The 21,250-nt window shown below is 38.7% G+C and overlaps 1 protein-coding gene across 10 annotated transcripts in view; it reads left to right on the forward strand.

Annotated features, from left to right (window-relative positions):
* Window positions 1-21,250, forward strand: part of IDE (insulin degrading enzyme) — a 140,961-nt gene that overhangs the window by 42,099 nt on the left and 77,612 nt on the right. For 5 of the 10 annotated variants that reach the window (XM_077878390.1, XM_077878389.1, XM_077878394.1 and 2 more), the window contains 3 exons: window positions 9,681-9,865; window positions 10,868-11,075; window positions 16,359-16,528. In XM_077878390.1, the coding sequence (XP_077734516.1) occupies window positions 9,681-9,865; window positions 10,868-11,075; window positions 16,359-16,528 (563 nt within the window). Of the gene's footprint in view, window positions 1-6,464; window positions 6,585-9,680; window positions 9,866-10,867; window positions 11,076-15,540; window positions 15,672-15,772; window positions 15,796-16,358; window positions 16,529-21,250 lie in introns of those variants that run through there. The other 5 variants (XM_077878387.1, XM_077878388.1, XM_077878395.1 and 2 more) reach the window with 4 other exon arrangements.

Here is a 21,250-nt window from a genome sequence, read left to right on the forward strand (position 1 = left end):
TTTAGACTGCCTTTTTAGAAAGGTTTTTATTTATTTATTTATTAAAGATTTTATTTATTTATTCATGAGAGGCAGAGACATAGGCAGATGGAGAAGCAGGCTCCTCGAGGGAAGCCCAACGTGGGACTTAATCTCAGGACTCCAGGATGACGACCTGAGCCAAAGGCAGACGCTCTACCACTGGGCCACCCAGGGATCCCAGATTTTTATTTCTTTTAGAGAGTGTGCCTGTGGGGGGAGGAGCAAAGGGAGAGGGTGAGAAAAACCCAGGCTGACTCTATGCTGAGTGTGGAGCCCAATATGAAGTCCGACCCATGGCTCGATCTCACAACCCCAAGATTAGACCTGAGCTGAAAGCAAGAGTCAGATGCTTATTAACTAGCTACACCACCCAGGTACCGCTAGGCTGCCAGTTTTTATTTTTTTATTTTTTATTTTTTTATTCTTTTATTTTTTGCATGGTATATATCAGTTCATTAGCATTTATAAGATTAAGAAATTGTTTCAGCAGAGTACTTCCAATCCGGAAATGAAGAAACTAATGACATCTAAAAGCATGAGAGACTGTGGTAACAATCAACTTGCAAGGAAAGTCTTGTCAGACTGAGGATGAGTTCATGAGCCCGAGACATTGCCTTTTAGGACTGCAATCTAGCGTCCTCTTTTCTTTTTTTTTTTTAATGAATTTATTTTTTATTGGTGTTCAATTTACCAACATACAGAATAACACCCAGTGCTCATCCCATCAAGTGCCCCCTCAGTGCCCGTCACCCATTCACCCCCACCCCCCGCCCTCCTCCCCTTCCACCACCCCTAGTTTGTTTCCCAGAGTTAGGAGTCTTTATGTTCTGTCTCCCTTTCTGATACTTCCCACACATTTCTTCTCCCTTCCCTTCTATTCCCTTTCACTATTATTTATATTCCCCAAATGAATGAGAACATATAATGTTTGTCCTTCTCCGATTGACTTACTTCACTCAGCATAATACCCTCCAGTTCCATCCACGTCGAAGCAAATGGTGGGTATTTGTCGTTTCTAATGGCTGAGGAATATTCCATTGTATACATAAACCACATCTTCTTTATCCATTCATCTTTCGATGGACACCGAGGCTCCTTCCACAGTTTGGCTATTGTGGACATTGCTGCTATAAACATCGGGGTGCAGGTGTCCCGGCGTTTCATTGCATCTGTATCTTTGGGGTAAATCCCCAACAGTGCAATTGCTGGGTCGTAGGGCAAGTCTATTTTTAACTCTTTGAGGAACCTCCACAGAGTTTTCCAGAGTGGCTGCACCAGGTCACATTCCCACCAACAGTGTAAGAGGGTTCCCTTTTCTCCACATCCTCTCCAACATTTGTGGTTTCCTGCCTTGTTAATTTTCCCCATTCTCACTGGTGTGAGGTGGTATCTCATTGTGGTTTTGATTTGTTTTTCCCTGATGGCAAGTGATGCAGAGCATTTTCTCATGTGCATGTTAGGCTGCCAGTTTTTAAACAATGGTTGTACCAATTTGCATTCCCACCAGCAGTGTATGAGAGTTTGGGTTACTCTCTAAGTTCTCTGTCACTTAATATGTTCCATCTTTTTCATTTTTGCCATTCTGGTGGGTATGTAGTGATAGCTTAGAAAATTTGTGACAAAAAAAAAAAATTTGTGACAAAATCAACCATGCATTTGGGGCATCTTGAGCCTTTAATCTGTCACACCAAACTCCTGCACCCACCGAAGCCTCTATTATTTATCTTTCTTGAGTAGAGCCCTTCTTAGGCCAAATGTTGTGATCTTCAGTCTGCTTTCAAAATCAGCAAATACCCCCAGAGAAGAAGACAGGTGATGATCATCAGCTACCCCAGAGGGCTCTCCCATCTCTTGAATTTGCAGTTCACCCAACCCTCATTTCTTCCACAGCTCTCCAACATCTTTGAAGATATGATTTTCTAGTTTATCATGGCCTTTCTATTTATTTATTTATTTTTTAAATATTTCTTTATTTATTTATTCATGATAGACACAGAGAGAGGCAGAGACACAGGCAGAGGGAGAAGCAGGCTCCACGCTGGGAGCCCAACGTGGGACTCCATCCCAGGACTCCAGGATCGCGCCCTGGGCCAAAGGCAGGCACTAAACCGTTGAGCCACCCAGGGATCCCCTGGCCTTTCTATTTATTGAAGCTGAATCTGGTTGCCATGAACTATTACTATCCTATCCAAAAATGGAAGTTGTCAGAGATTCTTGGGGTTTTCTATTTACATGCTAGGGAGGAAAAATTTTCTCTTGTCCTTCAAAGGTTCTTCTGGCTGGTCTAAGAATTAAATTGACATGAGACAGACTAACAGAAGAAAATCAAATTTAATTTTGTATGTATAGGAATCATACCTAGATGAGAGATTCAGAGACAGAAAGGTAAAATGAGGTATATATGCTGTCCTGAGCTAAAGAGTGAGATGGGGCCTGGGGCCTCAAAGAGGAGGGCAGTTCATAGGGCAGTAAGAAGAACAGATATTTGATAACTAGATGTTTACCCACCTGTCCCCCTGCCGCCATACACATGAGTCACTCAGATAAAATTTATCTTTGGTAAAAACTTACGGGAGAGACCCCCAATTTAGATTCTTTTGGGTAGTTATGAGAGGGGTCATAATTTCTCTTGAGCCTGCAAGGTCTTGATTGCCTTCAACTCAAAATAGTCTACATGCCAAAGTGATATATTTTGGGCAGACTTGCTCTGAACTTCTTCATACACAGTCATGTCACCCATGAATGATGTTAGTTGCCTTTCTCTGTTCTCATCTTGATGTGTTTTTTTTTTTTTTTTTTCCTTGCATTATTGGACTTGTCAGAATCATCAGTCCCTTGTTGAATAGAAGAGAGGATAGTGATGTCTTGTTTGTGGGGAAGGGGGTTGCAGATGTCTGCATTTTACCACTGAGTATGATAATTGCTGTAGTTTTTGTGGATATTTTTCAGATAAAGGAATTTTCTTCCATTTCTAGTTTGTAGTTTTTTAAAAAAGATAGATTGTTGAATTTACTTATTTTTTTCTGCATCTACCTAGATGATTGTGATTTTTCTCCTTTTTTTCTGTTCCTGTGGCTTAATGTTTGCTTCTGAAAAATTAAAATTAGCCATATAGTCCTACCATGTCTACTGTAGTAATTATCATATTCCCTTTCACACACAGGACAATTGTACATACTCTTCTCTCTTTAAACCTGCTATACATTTAATCTTGCCATATGTTTTCCTTTTTAATTTTTATTATCATGTATCAAGTATCATGAGATAATGATTCTCAGCGCAGGGAGATTCTAATCTCTGGCAGATTAAAAGCATTCTTCCAGGCTCCCTCCACTACCTATCTCTGTTTTCTGTGGGGAGAGGGGAGTAAAAGAACTGAAAACTCTCCTTGGAGCATTTATTTCGACCTGTTTTAATTTTTGTTTCCTTGTTGTTATTTGGGATTGTAAGGGAGGGGAATGGGGTCAGGGAATGGCTGTGGGGGTGGTAACTGTGAGCTGAGGAAAAAAGCCATTTATAATTTCCTTAAGTATCACCTTCTGCCCCTCCCCTTCCCACGCTTCCTCTTTCTCTATAGTTCCAGCTCTGCCACAAATCAATTGTGTAAATGCCCTTGGGGGAAGTCATTTAATCACTGAGCTTTTGTTTCGTCTTCTGGGGTTGAGGAGAATGGTCATCAGCAGCTGCTGTGACCTGTCACTTAGGGAGAATGGGAAAATTAAATGGGCAGTTTATAAAGTATATGAGAGTAATTGTTAGTAATAGTTTTGTACATGGCATCTTAAATTTTCTAAAAGCCTGAAGACTCCCTGTGGAAGAAAGAAGGTGTGAAACACCCTCAGTCCCCAAACTACAACTGTAAGAAACCTGTGGTCAACTAACTGTGTGGCAAGGGGTAAAAAATGGAGGTCTTGTTCATTTGCTTCAACCTCCATAAAGCCCCTATAAAGTGTTCCATGTTAAGCTTGTCACTTTTGTTTTTTTGTTTCTGTTTTTGTTTTTAAATTTATTTATGATAGTCACACACAGAGAGAGAGAGAGAGAGGCAGAGACATAGGCAGAGGGAGAAGCAGGCTCCATGCACTGGGAGCCCGACGTGGGATTCGATCCCGGGTCTCCAGGATCGCACCCTGGGCCAAAGGCAGGCGCTAAACCGCTGCGCCCCCCAGGGATCCCAAGCTTGTCACTTTTGAAATGACCATCAGCCATTGATATGTATGTACCAGAACTAAAAATTTGCAAAAGCACCTATCTCCAAAATGCTGCTGCTGTAGGATTCCTTTATTTATTTAAATTTCATTTATTTCAGAGGGAGTGTGTCAACACACACTCACTCATGTGCAGTGGGAGGGGTGGTGGGAGAGGGAGAATCTCAAGCTGACTCCTCGCTGAGTGAACAACTGAATGGGGGCTTGGTCTCACAACTCTGAGATCATGACCTGAGCTGAAATCAAGTCAGATGCTTGACCAACTGAGCCACCCCTGTAGGAGTCCATTCATTATTCATTCATTCATTCATTCATTCATTCATTCTTATTTATTTATTTATTTATTTATTTATTTTTAAGATTTTATTTATTCATGAGAAACACAGACAGGCAGAGACAGGCAGAGGGAGATGTAGACTCTATGAGGAGCCTGATGTGGGACTGCAGCATCACGCCTTGAGCTGAGTCACCCAGGTGTCCCAGTAGGAGTCCTTTTAAATTGCAATCACCCTTACTCATTTAAGGTTCATTTTTTCATCTTAAACTTCTTTCCAGAGGATAGAGAGTTAGAATTGAGATTTAATTGACAGGATTTTAGTTTGTACCTACCTTTATGATCTAGCTGGCATATAAAGTGAGGTATACTGTTCTGTATAGCTGAAGAGCCATGGGCATTTGCTTCCCTGAGACATGTTGTGATTTTTTTTTTTTTTTTTTTTTACATTAAGTAACATGAATAATATTTGAGAATATGTGATCTTACTCTGAAGCATTCTAGGGCTCATACCACTGAACCCTTACCGATACTACCTTGATATTCAGTCTTAACCTCTGTTTTCTTCCAGGAAGAAAGGATGTTTATGGTGTCATTCTGATTTCAGACATTTTCTCTGTGGGTGCCTCCTCCCCATCCAGGAGTGCCATAGGCAAGCTCAGCTTCCACCTCCAGTTTTAGGAGTGGGTGGATGGATTCCACAGAAGGGAGGTTTTGATTTCTAATTTTGCTATTAGCAGGGCATTCACCTGTTTGAGTTTATAGGTCATGCATTTAGAAATTAGAAATAGATGAAGTCTGCCTTTAAATATGTCTGGGGCTACGGGGGTGGGTAGAGAGCAAAAAAATTTCTCAATCTCCTATTAAATAGGCTGTGAAACACTTAAAGAGATATGAGATAAAAGACTGTCAAAGGTTATCTGAATAAAAGATGATTTGCATAAAAAATTTCCTCTTGGTATGGGAATTTGAAAATGACCTATTTGGGAATTTAATTTTGCACACCTGCAGTTTAGGTCTTTACATGTCTCGATAAAATCCATGATCTTTCAGGGGGAGTTCTGGTGCTTTTGTTTTTCTGCTTTATGCCTCCTGTTGTTTTTTTTTTTTCTCTCATCACCAGTCCTTTGCTCAGGTATGTCTTTCCTTTTATTTGTCATGCTTCCACTGCCTCTCTTTCCCCTCTCTCCCCTCCTACACAGAGTTAGATGCCCCTGTTTCATTATTCCCATAGTGCCCCAGGAACAACTCTGTCACCACGCTTAAAAAGGTAATGGCCTGTTTTCCCTTCACTAGTCTGAGTTCCTTCAGAGCGAGGGCTCTGGGATACTATCTTTATAGCTAATGTACATGGCGTATTGTCTGCATCTTAATAGGCCTCCTTAAATGTTCTTTTGGCTTTGGGGGACCTGGGGTGGACACAGGACTGAAAGTTAAGAGTTGAGTTCTCATTGTAACTTTTTGCTGTATGATCTTGGGGCAAGTGATTTAAGTTCCCTGACCTTCAGTTTCCCTATAAGTAAGATGAGGGTACTAGCCCACTTAGGGATCTTGTTCAAATGCAATGCAGATTCTGGCCCAGTGGGTCTCTGGTGGTTTTTGATTATTTTACATTGTTAACCAGCTCTCAGGAAGAGCCAGTGCTGCCAGTCCATGAACTGCAAAGGACTAGATAACATGTAATGACTCTTCCAGCTTTTATATTAGTTTTAAATTCTGAACAGAATTGCAAAATATACCATAATTGCTAAATCCCTCTCCTGTTTATCAGAATGCTGAACACTGACAATGTTGTGCCTTATGAAGCTTCCAATGTATGATAATGTTGGTAAATTTGAAAGTAGTTTTATTGCTCCTAAGATTTTGACTTAGGTTAAAAATACCAAATAAGTGTCTGGGAAAGCATTTGAGTTAGCACCAGCCTGTCATCTGAAAGTCAGAATTATTCCTGAAGGCTTTATGCTAATGAGGGAGCTGGGATGTGATCTCATGAATACAGAGTATAAATACAGAGACAGGCAAGCTGTTGATGAATTCATCGTCAGAGGAGTTCCCGATCATTTCCTTCAGTTCTCCAGAAGGTGAGAATCAAATTGTTGTAGGATGTGCTGATAGATAGGCTGCAGGGATCCAGACTATGCCTACTGAATATAGATTGCTGGGGATGGATCTTGTTTGAAGATGTTGCTACTGTTTCTTTTGGCTTTTACTTCCTCAAGAAGTCATGATACTTGATTTGGTAGCATTGCCAGCATAGAAATTTATAGTTGTTCTTGATCTCTTGTACTAATGTCTAAAAGTAGTTGGACTAATTTTTATATTTGACTTAGAGAATAAATTCATATCTTTGTGCTCAATCACCAGAGATTTCACTCAGTCATGCCTTGAGTATCTAAATGAGTTCTCTGTGCATGCCTGTGATGAACTCTGATGGTACATATTTTTTCCTCTGGGAAAAAAAAGAAAATCTGGACAAGGGAAACTGAACCCTGAACAAGGTACAGAATATAGCCTATAGTGGAGGGTGGTTATCTTACTTCTGATGAATTTTCCACCTCCCACAGAATAAGACAATTTGTCCTACTAAAGTGAGCTGTATTTCATCTCCCCACCACAACTGTGGGTTGGACAGACTTTTTAGAGCTCTATCATCATCATCATCATCATCATCATCATCATCATTTCATTTTAGTCACTTGTAGCCCTTGTAGCCCTAGGCTCCCCTAGGTCAGACTACCTGGGGTGAGCACACTAAGAGGAGTTAGGTGAAAACAATGGCAATGGAATAAAAACAAATAACCTTTGGTTTTTGTTCCGGAGAGAATCCCAACCCCTCTCTCTAGTAGAGCTTTAGAGGAGGGACCCTAAGCTATTCTCTGTGGTACACTCTGAGCTTTCCTATTGTCTTTTAATGCTGCCCTTCTTCCTGGGGGTCTCAATGAAGGCTGTCTCATGGTTTATTTAATCTCAACCCAGATTAAAGTCTTTGAAATCAGCTCTATATTGAAGGCATTTATTGCAATCCCAACAGATTGTTCTTGGGAAATACCTTAACCAGGATTATTATCCTTGTGTTCTTCCTTGGAGGTTCAGATAGATCGTTTTCTGTTCCCTGAGATTTTTTTTTTTTTTAACCACAAAACACCTTTTTTTAAGACTTTGCACTCACATATTTTCATCTGTCTTTAACATCGAACTTCAGTGGCTTGTGACTAATGAAATAGGAGTTGGAATTTTCCAATGGTGATCTTATATCCCAAAAATGTTAGCATTATATTTTATGCTTTGTTTTTCAAGAAATAATTTTTACTATAAATAGGGCATGACTATTAGCAGTATCTGTATAAAGTATTATGTGATTTTTTAAAAGTTTTATATATTTATTATGACCTAGACTATTGATTTTGAAAATTCCAAAGAATCTTAAAAGGAGATCTAGGGGACAATCTTAATAGGAGCAGACCTCTTTGGTTAATCATTTGTTACTCAGAAGAGTAGTTAGTTAATTTCAGAGAGGAATATATTCTGGTAAAAGCAAACTGGATTTATCCCTCCTTTAACTTCCAGATATTCTAATACAAAGGACAAAGATTTTATTGAAAATAATATTATGCCTATTTATATTTATGCCCCTTCTGATTTAAATCTGGATGTCTCTCAGTCTTTAAGAAGCAAATAGATCTACCTCTTTTGTCTTCTTCTAGGTAAGAAGAATATATGCTAGCTTTAGGGTCATTTTTCCTCTGTAGTCTCAGATCAGACTTTATCTGATTAGTCTGTTGGCCTACTAATATAACAGGCTCATTTTTGTCTCTTAAATGATTCCCAGTATAGAGAAAAAGAGCATCAACTCTTAGTCTCAAAAACATACACAATCCCAGACTCTGGAACATCTCTTCCTTGCGCTAATTATAGGCAACACTCCTACCAAATTCCATGTCTAGCCTCTTCCCATTCTGGTAACCCAGCTTTCCTAGAGAGGGAAGTCCTTTGTAAGAGAATTTATCTAACATCTTAAGACAACTAGACTCTTCCTGCTCTGGCATTCAGTTTTTCACCAGATTATAAAAATTGCTTGGGGTTCCTTCCCACCTTTTTTACTTGTTTGTATGTACTCCTCCCCTCCCCTCCCCCCCGCCACCCCCCCCAACCCCCCGCGCCTTCCTAGTGTAATCCAGGTATCTTATTTTGTATCAGAATTTTACAGGATTTTTGGGATCCCTGGGTGGCGCAGTGGTTTGGCGCCTGCCTTTGGCCCAGGGCGCGATCCTGGAGACCCGGGATCGAATCCCACGTTGGGCTCCCGGTGCATGGAGCCTGCTTCTCCCTCTGCCTGTGTCTCTGCGCCTCTCTCTCTCTCTCTGTGACTATCATAAATAAATAAAAATTAAAAAAAAAAAAAAAAAGAATTTTACAGGATTTTTTTCTCATTGAGGGTTGTAGTCCCCTGTGTTCTGTTCTGTTCTGTTTGAGCATGGACATATTGGACCCATGAGTTCTAGTTCTGCCCTATTTTTTTTTTTTTTTTTTTTTAGATTTTTATTTATTTATTCATGAGAGACCCAGAGAGGCAGAGACACAGGCAGAAGAAGCAGGCTCCATGCAGGGAGCCCGAAGTGGGACTCGATCCCGGGTCTCCAGGATCACGCCCTGGGCTGAAGGTGGCACCAAACTGCTGAGTCACCCAGGCTGCCCCTGCCCTATTTTTGAATATCATCAGCAATGTTTTGGTTGGTCGAATACTAATCCTCACACAACTTCTCATCTTTAGTAAATATTTCTGAAATGTAAAAAAAAAATTCTGAAATGTGTGGGAAAGCAGTTATTGGTTATTAAAAACTCTTTTCTAGGTCAATACACTGACCAGCTCATTGCTCAACCTATCCTGTCTCAAATTTCCATCCAAGTGCTCTCCTAGATCAAATTGGACTCTGCAAAAACAATATTGTTAGCATTTCCCTAACAAGAATGAGGGGTAAGAGGGAAGAGAGAAATGATTTTACCCTGTAGGTAAGCTATAGAAAAAGTTTCCTCCAGATACATTTTTTTAATCTGATGATGTATTATATGGGTTTGCTTGGTATTACTTTTTAGTAATTACTAAATTAATAATTACTTTTTAGTCTTTAAAAAAAAATAAGCCACAGTGCAACAATTAATACTTTTTTTCTTTTCAGTTTCCAAGAGAAGAGTTATAGCAAAATGAATAATCCAGCTATCAAGAGACTAGGAAATCACATTATCAAATCCCCTGAAGACAAGAGAGAATACCGTGGGCTAGAACTGGCCAATGGTATCAAAGTACTTCTTATCAGTGATCCGACCACAGATAAGTCATCAGCAGCACTTGATGTACACATAGGTACAATTTAAAATTGTGAATTAAACTTTGTTTTGTTTTCTTGATCTTATGTTGACATTTATTAGAACTCTCCATGGGTGTGCAGATAAAGACCTCCTAGTTATCAGTTTGATGTGCCTTACTTTGTACAATAGCCCTGAACAGCCATTGACAATCTACATTTGTCAAAATAAAATAATCTTACATTTATTTTTTTAGGTTCTCAGCTAAGGTGACCTAGCAGCAAGGAAATTAATCCTCATCCTTTATAGTAGCAGTGGTAATGCTTTCACTTTTATACACTTTTGATACACTAGGAAATATATTTTTTTGATTCTTGTGTGACATTTCCTTTACATTTAATGTGGCTTTAGTCAAATTGATTCTTGCTTATATGTACATAAGTATGTTTCTTTTTTTCTATCTGAAAAGTTTTTATTTAACTCAGTGGTATTTTAAAATTGAGGAAATAAGGTAATAACCATCATGTATTGAACAAATAATTACTTCTAAGTATGACATGGTGTGTGTTTTGTAAATATCATCTAATTTGTGTTCACACAGCTCTCTAGATGAGGTATGTATAGAAAAAGTGACTGAGGCAAGATAAAATATTGTGCTCACAGTTTCAGAGTCAGCAGAGCAGATAACCCTAAACCTGTGCTCTTACCACTACTCTGTATTGTCCCCTGCAATAAATTGTCAGAACTAGAAAGCTCTAGGTCTTATCAAACAGTGAATTCAACTGTTTCTTCCCCTCCAGTGTATGATAGGTAAGGAAACTAATGTCCAGAGAGGTTAAGTAATCTGCCCAAAGTTACCAGCTAATTAGTATCACAAGCTGAGGCTAGAATTTAAACAATACCATTTTAGAGCAGCCTATGCCTAACTTTCTCTGATTGTATGGTTGGAGCTGTCATGTTAACGGAAGTTCCAGATCATCTGCAATCCATCTGTATTTTATTCTAACTTTAAACATAAAAAAAAGATGTGTTGTATGTATGTATGTTTTTTCTCTTTCAGGTTCATTGTCAGATCCTCCAAATATTGCTGGCTTAAGTCATTTTTGTGAACATATGCTATTTTTGGGAACAAAGAAATACCCTAAAGAAAATGAATACAGCCAGTTTCTCAGTGAGCATGCAGGAAGTTCAAATGCCTTTACCAGTGGAGAACATACCAATTACTATTTTGACGTTTCCCACGAACACCTAGAAGGTGCCCTAGACAGGTAATGCCGAGTACCATAGGAATTATCCAACGTGAGCATTTTATTACATTAACAATAGTAACAGTTACTATTTTTATAAAGATGTCTTCACAGCTTTATAGCTTAACAAGAAGTATTTTAACCAGTATTTTCCCCTGTGTTTTATTAAAAAAAAAAAAAATGGGTGATACATATTTATTTTGTGGTAGAGGAAAAATAATGGCTTGACTTTAAACCAGTCTTAAAATTCTTGCCAGCTCTTCCCGTTCTAAGTAGTATTATATATGAAGCATGTGATGAAGAATAAACTGTAATAGTGTCATGGATTTCTTTTCAAACATGCTCCTATTCCAGGATGGTAGAACTTGAATATTCTGTTCTCCTTTAGTTACTCTATTCTCAAGGATACTTATTGGATATAGAATTTTTTTCTTTTTTAAGAATTTACTTATTTGACAGAGTACAAGCAGGGAGTGGCAGGAAGAAGGAGAAGGAGAAACAGGCTTCTTGCTGAGTAGAGTGCCCATGTGGGACTCTATCCCAGTATCCTGGGATCATGACCTGAGCTGAAGGCAAATGCTTAACCAGCTGAGCCACCCAAGCACCCCCAATTTTTTTTTATTGAAGTATAATTGACATTGTATTAGTTTCAGGTATACAACATAATGATTCAGTATTTGTATACATTACAAAATGATCACCACTGTAATCTTGTTACCATCTGTCATCATACAAAGTTACAAAAAAGTTTTCTTTTCTTTTTTTTTTAATTTATTTTTTATTGCAAAAAAGTTTTCTTATGAGAACTTTTAAGATTTACTCTTTTGCAACTTTCAAGTTGGCAATGCAATGTTACTGAATATAGTTACCATGCTGTACGTTATATCCCCTTGATTTTTAGAACTGAAAGTTTGTATTTCTTGACTCCTTTCACCCACCCCAAAATCCCCTTTCTTCTGACAACTATCAGTCTGTTCTCTGTATCTATGAGATTTGTTTTTTACATTCCATGCATATATGAGATCATACCTGTCTCTCTTTGACTTATTTCACTTAGCATAATACCCTTAGGTCCATCCATGTTGTTGCAAATGGTAAGATTTTGTGGGGTTTTTTTTCTTTTCCTTTTTTAACAGCTGAGTAGTCTTCCCTTTGTATATATATGCTACATTTTCTTTATCCATTCATCCATCCATGGACACCTAGGTTGTTTTCACACCTTGGCTATTGTAAATAATGCTGCAGTAAACATAGGGGTGCTTATATCTTTTCTTCAAATTAGTGGGTTTTTCCTTTGGGTAAAAATCCAGAGGCGGAATTGCTAGATCATATGGTAATTTTGTTTTTAATTTTTTGAGAGTTGTCTGCAGTGGCAGCACCAATTTACATTCCCACCAAAACATGGGTTTCTTTTTCTCCACGTTCTTGCCAACACTTGTTATTTCTTGTCTTTTTGGTAATAGCCATTCTCGCTGGTATGAGGTGACATTTCATTGTGTGACACAATATTTTGACCAGCTGTTTCAACCCTGGGGACGTTTTGTGAAAGTATTTTCTGAAGCAACCCCCATTAAGCCAATTTAATTTCTTGGTCAACTTTCTACACAGCTTAACAATTTCTAATTTTTTGTCATCCTAGTGATTTGATTCATTATCCAAAATAGAATTTTTTCTTGGTAACTCTTTATAGTTTTCTATATTGCTAAGAAGGTATAATTCTGCACCTTTTGATAGATCTAGAATGAATTTTGACTTAGCAATTATAGTAGTAGCTTTATTTGCTTACTTATATTAATAATAGTCATTGTACGGGGATCCCTGGGTGGCTCAGCGGTTTAGCACCTGCCTTTGGCCCAGGGCGCGATTCTGGAGTCCCGGGATCGAGTCCTGTGTCGGGCTCCCGGCATGGAGCCTGCTTCTCCCTCTGCCTGTGTCTCTGCCTCTCTCTCTCTCTCTCTGTGTGACCATCATAAAAAACAAACAAACAAACAAACAAAAACCCTAGTAGTTTGAATTTATTCCTTAGTGGAAAGAAAATTAACAGGGAAGAGACATGGGTTCAGGATCCATGGCTGGGTCATAGTAGCCTGTTTCTTACTTATTCTAGATTACGTTTCAGTGTTTAGGGAGCAGCTTTGAGGTATAATCATCTTTTGTATTTATTCCCAGAAGACTTCCATTAATGTGTTCCCTGGGATCATACACTGCATTTAATTTCCTGCTTTACAAATGCTACAGCAGATGTTCATATAATCTCTGTATGATGGAGGATGTCTGTTACTTGACTCAGAGGATTAAAAAAAGCCCACTAGTATAAAAGCATCTTTTTTTTTTTTTTTCAGGAGATTTATTTATTTTAGAGAGAGAACATTTGTGTGAGTGGGGGGGGGGTGCAGAGGGAAAGGGAGAGAATCTTAAGCAGATTCCACACTCAGCTTGGAGACAGTTGCGGGGCTCCATCTCACAACCTTGAGATCATGACCTGAGCCAAAACCAAGAGTCCGACACAACAGACTGTGCCACTGAGGCACATAAGAGCATCTTATTAAAATATTGATTATATTGTCATTATCTTGACCCTTTACATGGATCTATCCAGCTATGGTATGTCACTTTTAGGTACTTTTTAGTAGCTTAAACATATTGAGATAGGTAAAAGAGGTTACTTGTCCAGAAATATCTGTTTCCATGTATCTTTGATTATAGACTCAAGATAGATGGAGTTTTCCTTTGGATTGGTATGTGTAAAGTACTTAGCACAGTATCATATTTACTGTGTGCATAGAATAAATATCATGTAGTGATAGCAGTTTCTTTGACAGTTGAACTGTGAAGTACAATTGCTGAGATATCTATAGATCCAAGAATCTCTTAGGCCCTCTTCAGACAGTTTCTGTTGATAGCTTTATCTGAATTCTGGATTTTGTTTTTATAAGATGGAGTCTAAAGGTTCTTAAGATTCACTATATGAAATCATGCTTTAAATCGCAACCTGAGGGCAGCCCCTGTGGCGCAGCGGTTTAGCGCTGCCTGCAGCCCAGGGTATGATCCTGGAGACCCGGGATCGAGTCCCGCATCGGGCTCACTGCATGGAGCCTGCTTCTCCCTTTGCCTATGTCTCTGCCTCTCTCTCTCTCTCTCTGTGACTATCATAAAAAAAAAAAAAAAAATCGCAACCTGATACAGGAGAGTTAACTTACAACTAAAATTGTTTTATTTTTATTTTTTTATTATTTTTAAAAAGTCATTTATTAGAGAGTATGGTTGGGAGGGGGGAGGCAAAGATAGAAGCAGACTCCCCCTTTTTTTTTTTAATATTTTATTTATTCATTCATGAGAGACACACACAGAGAGAGGCAGAGACACAGGCAGAAGGAGAAGCAGGCTCCACACAGGGAGCCCGACGCGGGACTCGATCCTGGGTCCCCAGGATTAGGCCCTAGGCTGAAGGCAGGTGTCAAACCGCTGAGCCACCCAGGCTGCCCCAGCAGACTCCCCATTGATCAGGGAGCCAGACTAAAGGGCTCAACCCCAGGACCCTGGAATCATGACCTGAGCCAAAGGCAGAGGCTTAACTGACTTAGCCACCCAGCTCCCTTACTAAAGTTATTTTAGTTTAAACTTTGGTACTACTAGTGAAGGATAGCCTTGAGAGGAGCATTTAATTATCTACGTCAGAGTTACATGCCACGTCATTTGTTGAATCAATGGTTATTAACATTTTTAAATTCTCTTAATATTCTGTAAAAGCCCATAATTGTGTCTTGGTCAAACTACTTTCATGGGGTTTTCATTCTATTATTTTTTTCCCAACTAAATAAAGTTGTTTGTTTTTCTTTATAAGAAGAAAAATATTCAAATAGAGCCTTTAAAAGGTAGGTCACCTGGGGCTCCTGGGTACCTCCGTTGGTTAAATGTCTGACTCTTGATCTTGGCTCATGTCTTGATCATTAGATCAAGATTGATCTCATGGTCGTGAGTTTGAGCCCTGTGTTGGGCTCCATGCCCAGTGCGGAGCCTACTTAAAAAGGAATTAAAAAAAAAAGTAGGTCACTTAGTTTGTCCTAAAATGTCTGAGTCTTAGTTCAGTGGCCTCTAAAACTGTGAATTTAAGATTTATTTGCCCAAGAACTGTCACCTGCCTTTTCCTTTTTTGGAGAATTAGACATATATAACAAAGATTTTAGTGACTTGCCAAATTGCAAATCTTAAATAGATTGCTACTGTCTTCATAAATATGCCTTGACTTTTTGCTGTTGTAGTATTTTGATTTATAAAAGAAATAAATATTTGGTCTTTCTTCCCTTTTCTGATTCATATCTCCTAAAACCCTTAGAATTTCTTACTTGATGAGAATGTTCAAGGTGTCTTTTGTACATTAATAAAGTGACTTTGGGGAAGCCCCTAGGTAACCTGTTTGGGGGACTGGTTTCCAGGGTAACTAGCTTGGAAATTTGGAACTTTGACACGTATCCCCAGACCTTCCAGGAGGGGAGGAGGGGCTGGAGTTCAGTCACCAATGGCCTGTGATTTAATCAGTCATGTGATTTAATCAGTCATGCTTAGGTAATGAAGCTGCCATAGAAACCCAAGAGCACAGGGTTTACAGAACTTCAGGTTGGTGACCACATGGAGGTTTGGGGAGAGTGGCCTCCGTGCCTCTTCCATGTACCTTGCCCTGTGCATCCTTTCCATTTGGCTATTTCTGAATTATATCCTTTTATAATAAACTGGTAATCTAGTAAGTAAAATGTTTTTCTGAGTTTTGTGAGCTCCTGTAGCAAATTAATTGAAGCAGAGGAGGTGGTGGGAACCTCTGGTCTATAGCCAGTTAGTTAGAAGGCCAGGTACAACTTGGACTTGGGATTGGCATCTGAAGTGTGTTGACTATATTTTCACTAATATCTCTTGGGGTAGGGCATCCTGGGTGGCTCAGCGGTTTAGCGCCGCCTTCAGCCCAGGGCCTATTCCTGGAGACCCGGGATCGAGTCCCACATCGGGCTTCCTGTATGGAGCCTGCTTCTCCCTCTGCCTGTGTCTCTGCCTCTCTCTCTGTATCTCTCATGAATAAATAAATAAAATCTTTAAAAAAAAATATCTCTGACTTCTGAACTTATATATGTCTAGTATTTTTCTTCTGTTACTTAGAATTTATTTTGCATTTCTTTTCTCTTGGGTAGGGATGGTAGTTTTTTTCTTCTGTAGAATTCATATGTCCTATCTGTTAAGTTTGAAACATATTTTCAAAAGGCTACTCTTAAAAATAACAGCTTTCAAATTGTTAATTGTGTTTTACACCCTTAGGTTTGCACAGTTTTTCCTGTGCCCCTTGTTTGATGAGAGTTGCAAAGACAGAGAGGTGAATGCAGTTGATTCAGAACATGAGAAGAATGTGATGAACGATGCTTGGAGACTCTTTCAGTTGGAAAAAGCTACGGGGAATCCCAAACACCCCTTCAGCAAATTTGGGACAGGTTTGTCAACAGCAGCTTTCACACATTAGTTCTGTCCTCATTTAAACCCACAGCCTCTTTTCACAGTATTATATTTTACAGTTCAGGTTAGAGGATTTTAGAACTCCTTATTCCTAGTATCCTGTACTTTATAAACTCTCAGTCCTGAGAAAAGGTTGTTACATTGTTGCTACACCCTGTTAGGACTTACCATACTTCACCTATGTTATCTGCCTGGTTCCTGTGTAGGCACTCATATTTGTGACTTGTGACTTAAGATGAGGCTGAAGCTTAGGTGTATGAGTTTCATGGAGAAAGTGATGGGTTATTAAGAAAAATGATCAAATATGAAGCAAGTTTGTTGGATAAGAAGATATAGAACGGAATTCAAAGTTTAGAAACAGAATGAAGTCACCAGGTGACTAGCACTTTGGCTGATAGTTCAAAAAGATGTCAAATGGGCTTTTGGCAGTGGACTTCATACATAAAACTTGGAATGATAGTCTCGAAATTTTTTTTTTTTTCAAAATTATATTAATAATGACCTAAGCAATTTTTTAGCCCTCTGGAGGGCTTACTCTGGTCATCATTCAAACAGGGGTCTAAATGTTTTAGGAGCATAACAGCTAGAGGCATGAATAGATGTTAAGTAGCATTTCAAAGAGAGATAATAGATCTTTATTCTGAAGTCTACCTTCCAAATAGAAGTACTTTTTTTTTTTTTTTTTAATTTATTTATTTATTTATGATAGTCACAGAGAGAGAGAGAGGGGCAGAGACACAGGCAGAGGGAGAAGCAGGCTCCATACACCGGAAGCCCGACGTGGGATTCGATCCCAGGACTCCAGGATCGCGCCCTGGGCCAAAGGCAGGCGCTAAACCGCTGCGCCACCCAGGGATCCCTAGAAGTACTTTTTTTAATGCTTACTTCTAGCCTTTTTGAATCATCTTGCTCCCATCACTTCCACCTCAACTCCTTTTACATGCCTATCATCCCTCATGGGGGTGGTTCTGTGGGAGCTGGAACTCTGTGAAAGGCACACCAGGTCCCTGCTCTCAGAGTGCTACAATCTCTTTCCAAGAATGACAGGGAATAGAATAAAATAAATGTGGAGATCTTTGATTTCATAATTGTGCCCTTTTTCTTTATTCAGTTATTCATTAAAAAGTACATGTTTAATTTAAATATTTAAACAGTGCAAAAGTATTTTTTTAAAAAAGCTAAAACAGCAACTCTCTTTTCCTCATCTACTCCTGCCAGTCCTACTCACCAGATGTAATCATCATTAACAGGTTGCTATGATTAAAATACTGCTTTGTAGATTATAAAATGGCATAAAAATATAGATTGCTTGTGTACTTACAAATTTGTGCATCTTATATAACTTATTTTGGGGAACATGTTTTAAGACTATAAAGACAGCTTTCTTTCAGTGTGGATACCATTCCAGTATATCCCAACAGCAGCCAGGGAATTAACATAGCTTGTAGGATTAGAAGGAGGGTATTTTTTTTAATGTTTTGCTTTTAGTAATTTCTCCACCCAATGTGGGGCTCAAACTCATGGCCCCAAGAGTAAGAGTCACATGCTCTTCCGACTGAGCCAGCCAGGTACCCCGAATTAGGAGGAGTTTTTTTTTTTTTTTTAAGATTTATTTATTTATGGGGTGGGTAGAGAGAATCATAGGAGTTTTTAAACATTTGCGATTAGAAGCAGAGATATTATTATATTCTTTAGATGTATAGGACTTGGCACTCAGTATCAATGTCATTGCTAAGATGAATACTGTGGTCCCTAAAATGTCTATGTAATGGTGAGCTGTTTGAAAGGTGGCTTTGAGTGCACCTAGGCATCTTAGTTGGTTAAGTGTCCGACTCTTGATTTCAGCTCAGGTCATGATCTCAGGGTTATAAGACTGAGCTCTGTATTGGGTGTGGAGCCAGCTTAAGATTCTTCCCCTCTCTCTGCCCCACTCCTACTAAGAAAAGGAAAGAAAGGTGGCTTTTGTAGAGAATGTCAGCATTCATGGTATATCAAGAAGGGGATGTGAGTTTTTAAAAAAAATCAATTTCAAAATCATTACATCCAAATGGTTTTTGTCTTTTAAGTAGTATCTCTGGTAGGTTTTGATTACTTACACCAACAATGCTGCTATTGTGCAGAACATGTTGGAGCTCCTCTTTGGGAGTTGTTTTTTTAAATAGCCTCACCAGTGGCAAATCATAATCAGGAAGCAACCACAAATCTTCCAGAAAAAAATCCCGTGAATAAGGTAGGTGATATTACTTCTGGTCACAAGCAGGGAACAATCTTAAAATGTTCTAGAGGCAGGTTTTAGGAAGGATGGGCAAAGAGAAACATTGAATGGTCATGTATGTATAGATGGATTCTGAGGGGGCAGCCCGGGTGGCTCAGCGGTTTAGCGCCACCTTCAGCCCAGGGTGTGATCCTGGAGACCTGGGATCGAGTCCCACGTCAGGCTCCTTGCATGGAGCCTGCTTCTCCCTCTACCTGTGTCTCTGCCTCTCTGTGTGTGTGTGTGTGTGTATCTCTCATGAATAAATAAATAAAATCTTTAAAAAAAAAAAGATGGATTCTGAGGGCATGCTTGTTTTCTAATTTTTTATTATTATTATTTTTTTGGACAAAACTTGTTTTTTTATAAACCACTAACAAGGCTAGGCAGTTAGTGGTATGAAGTAGTATAAACAGCCAAGAGATGACTGAGCCAGACTCAGTACAAAAGTACAGAAAATGTGATAGAAGTAATGCAAATGCCAAGTTACTTCTGATTTTAGAAGTATAAACGAGGGGCGCACTCTTAAGTGTCCAACTCTTGGTCTGGGCTCAGGTAATGATTTTAGAGTCATGAGATCAAGCACCACATCTGGCTCCATGTTCAGCAAGGAGTTTGCTTGAGATTCTGTCCCTCTGCCCTTCCCCTACTTGTATACGCACATCCACGCACTCTTTTTCTCTCTAAAATAAATAAATCTTTAAAAAACTAGTTAAAAAAAGGAAGTATAAACTAACATTAAACTTTTTAGAGTAGAGATTTTGTCCCTTTTTAAGGTCATAGATATGTTTGGAACATAATGGAAGCTGTATATTCTCACTGTAGAAGTTATACATACAACATTTTACAGAAGTGATCCTTGAAAAAGAATGCTTCTCAGAAAAATTCACACTTAATTTACTTTTTACTTTTAGTGACTTCAGATGTTTTTTCTGTGAATGTGGGTCATTTTCTTCATCAAGGGATTATAATTTATTATGTTAATAATACTTAAAATATTAACATATATTTAAAACATTATTATTTAAATAAAGATACCAAGAAAAGCTGAGTATTTTATTTATTTATTTTTAAAGATTTTATTTATTTATTCATGAGAGACACAGAGAGAGAGGCAGAGACATAGGCTGAGTGAGAAGCAGGCTCCCTGTGGGGAAACCTATGCCGGACTTGACCCTGAGACCCTTGGCATTGTGCCCTGAGCCCAAGGCAGACGCTCAACCCCTGAGCCACCCAGGCATCCCAAGAAAAACTGAGTATTTTTAAATGAACAAAAGCTAAGCATTGTGTTATTAATTTTCAGGAAACCTTACAGTAGAATGTTTGTCCTTTATAATGGTTTTTCATGCTTCAAAATAGTATAGATCAGTTGCTTTCAGACTTTTTTTGTATATGACCCACTGAAAAGCATGTTTTTTTTTTAACCAACTCAGAACACATATGTGTGTTTTTTTTGTTTTTTTTTTTTTTTTATAGTCACAGAGAGAGAGAGAGAGAAGCAGAGACATAGGCAGAGGGAGAAGCAGGCTCCATGCACCGGGAGCCTGATGTGGGACTCGATCCCGGGTCTCCAGGATCGCGCCCTGGGCCAAAGGCAGGCGCCAAACCGCTGCGCCACCCAGGGATCCCTGTGTGTTTGTATAAGCAGTTAAAGCAAAAGTTTTACCAAACATTATCTATCTAATATCTTGGTCCCTCTCTTATATTGTTTCTTTAAAAAAAAAATTCTGGTCTACCAATACATTAAATTTATTTTCATTAAATCAAATGGGTCCCAACTCAAGTGTTAGGCAGTCATTTTGGTAGGCTCAGAAAAAGCATTTGATAAATCTCAGCACTCCTTCATGACGAAAAAGAGCAAGAGGGGTTCCTGAGTGGCTCAGTTGATCATGTGTTTTGATTCTTGAATTTGACTCAGGTCATGATCTTTGGATCATGAAGTCAAGCCCATGTGGAGCCTGCTAAAGATTCTCGCTCTCCCTTTCTCTCTGCTCTTCCTCTCCACCCCTGCTCGTGTATGCACATGTGTATGCACATGCTCTCTTTCAAAAAAAGAACAACAAAAAACTCTTGAGCTGATAAAAACCTGCATCAACATAATTAATGATCAGATTTCAAAAGGATTTCCATTGAAAGGCAAAAACAAATAGAATACTATGTAATCACTTTTTTGTTCAGCTGTACCATGCTATAGCTACTAATCATTGTAATAAGGGAAGGCAATGTGATATATACAAGGTAGAAAGGAAGCAAAAAAAAACTTATTCCATGATTGTACAAAAATATTCAAGAAAATCTTTAGATCAACCATTAGAAACAATTCACCAAAGTTGTCAAAAGATAAACATTAAAATTCCATTCTTGTATCAGTAGTAATCAATTAGAAAAATGTTACAGGAAAAGTGATTTCATTTACAGTATAAAAATATCTATAAGATATTTAGAA

Source organism: Canis aureus, chromosome 29, assembly GCF_053574225.1.
Source record: "Canis aureus isolate CA01 chromosome 29, VMU_Caureus_v.1.0, whole genome shotgun sequence".
Lineage (NCBI taxonomy): Eukaryota > Metazoa > Chordata > Mammalia > Carnivora > Canidae > Canis > Canis aureus.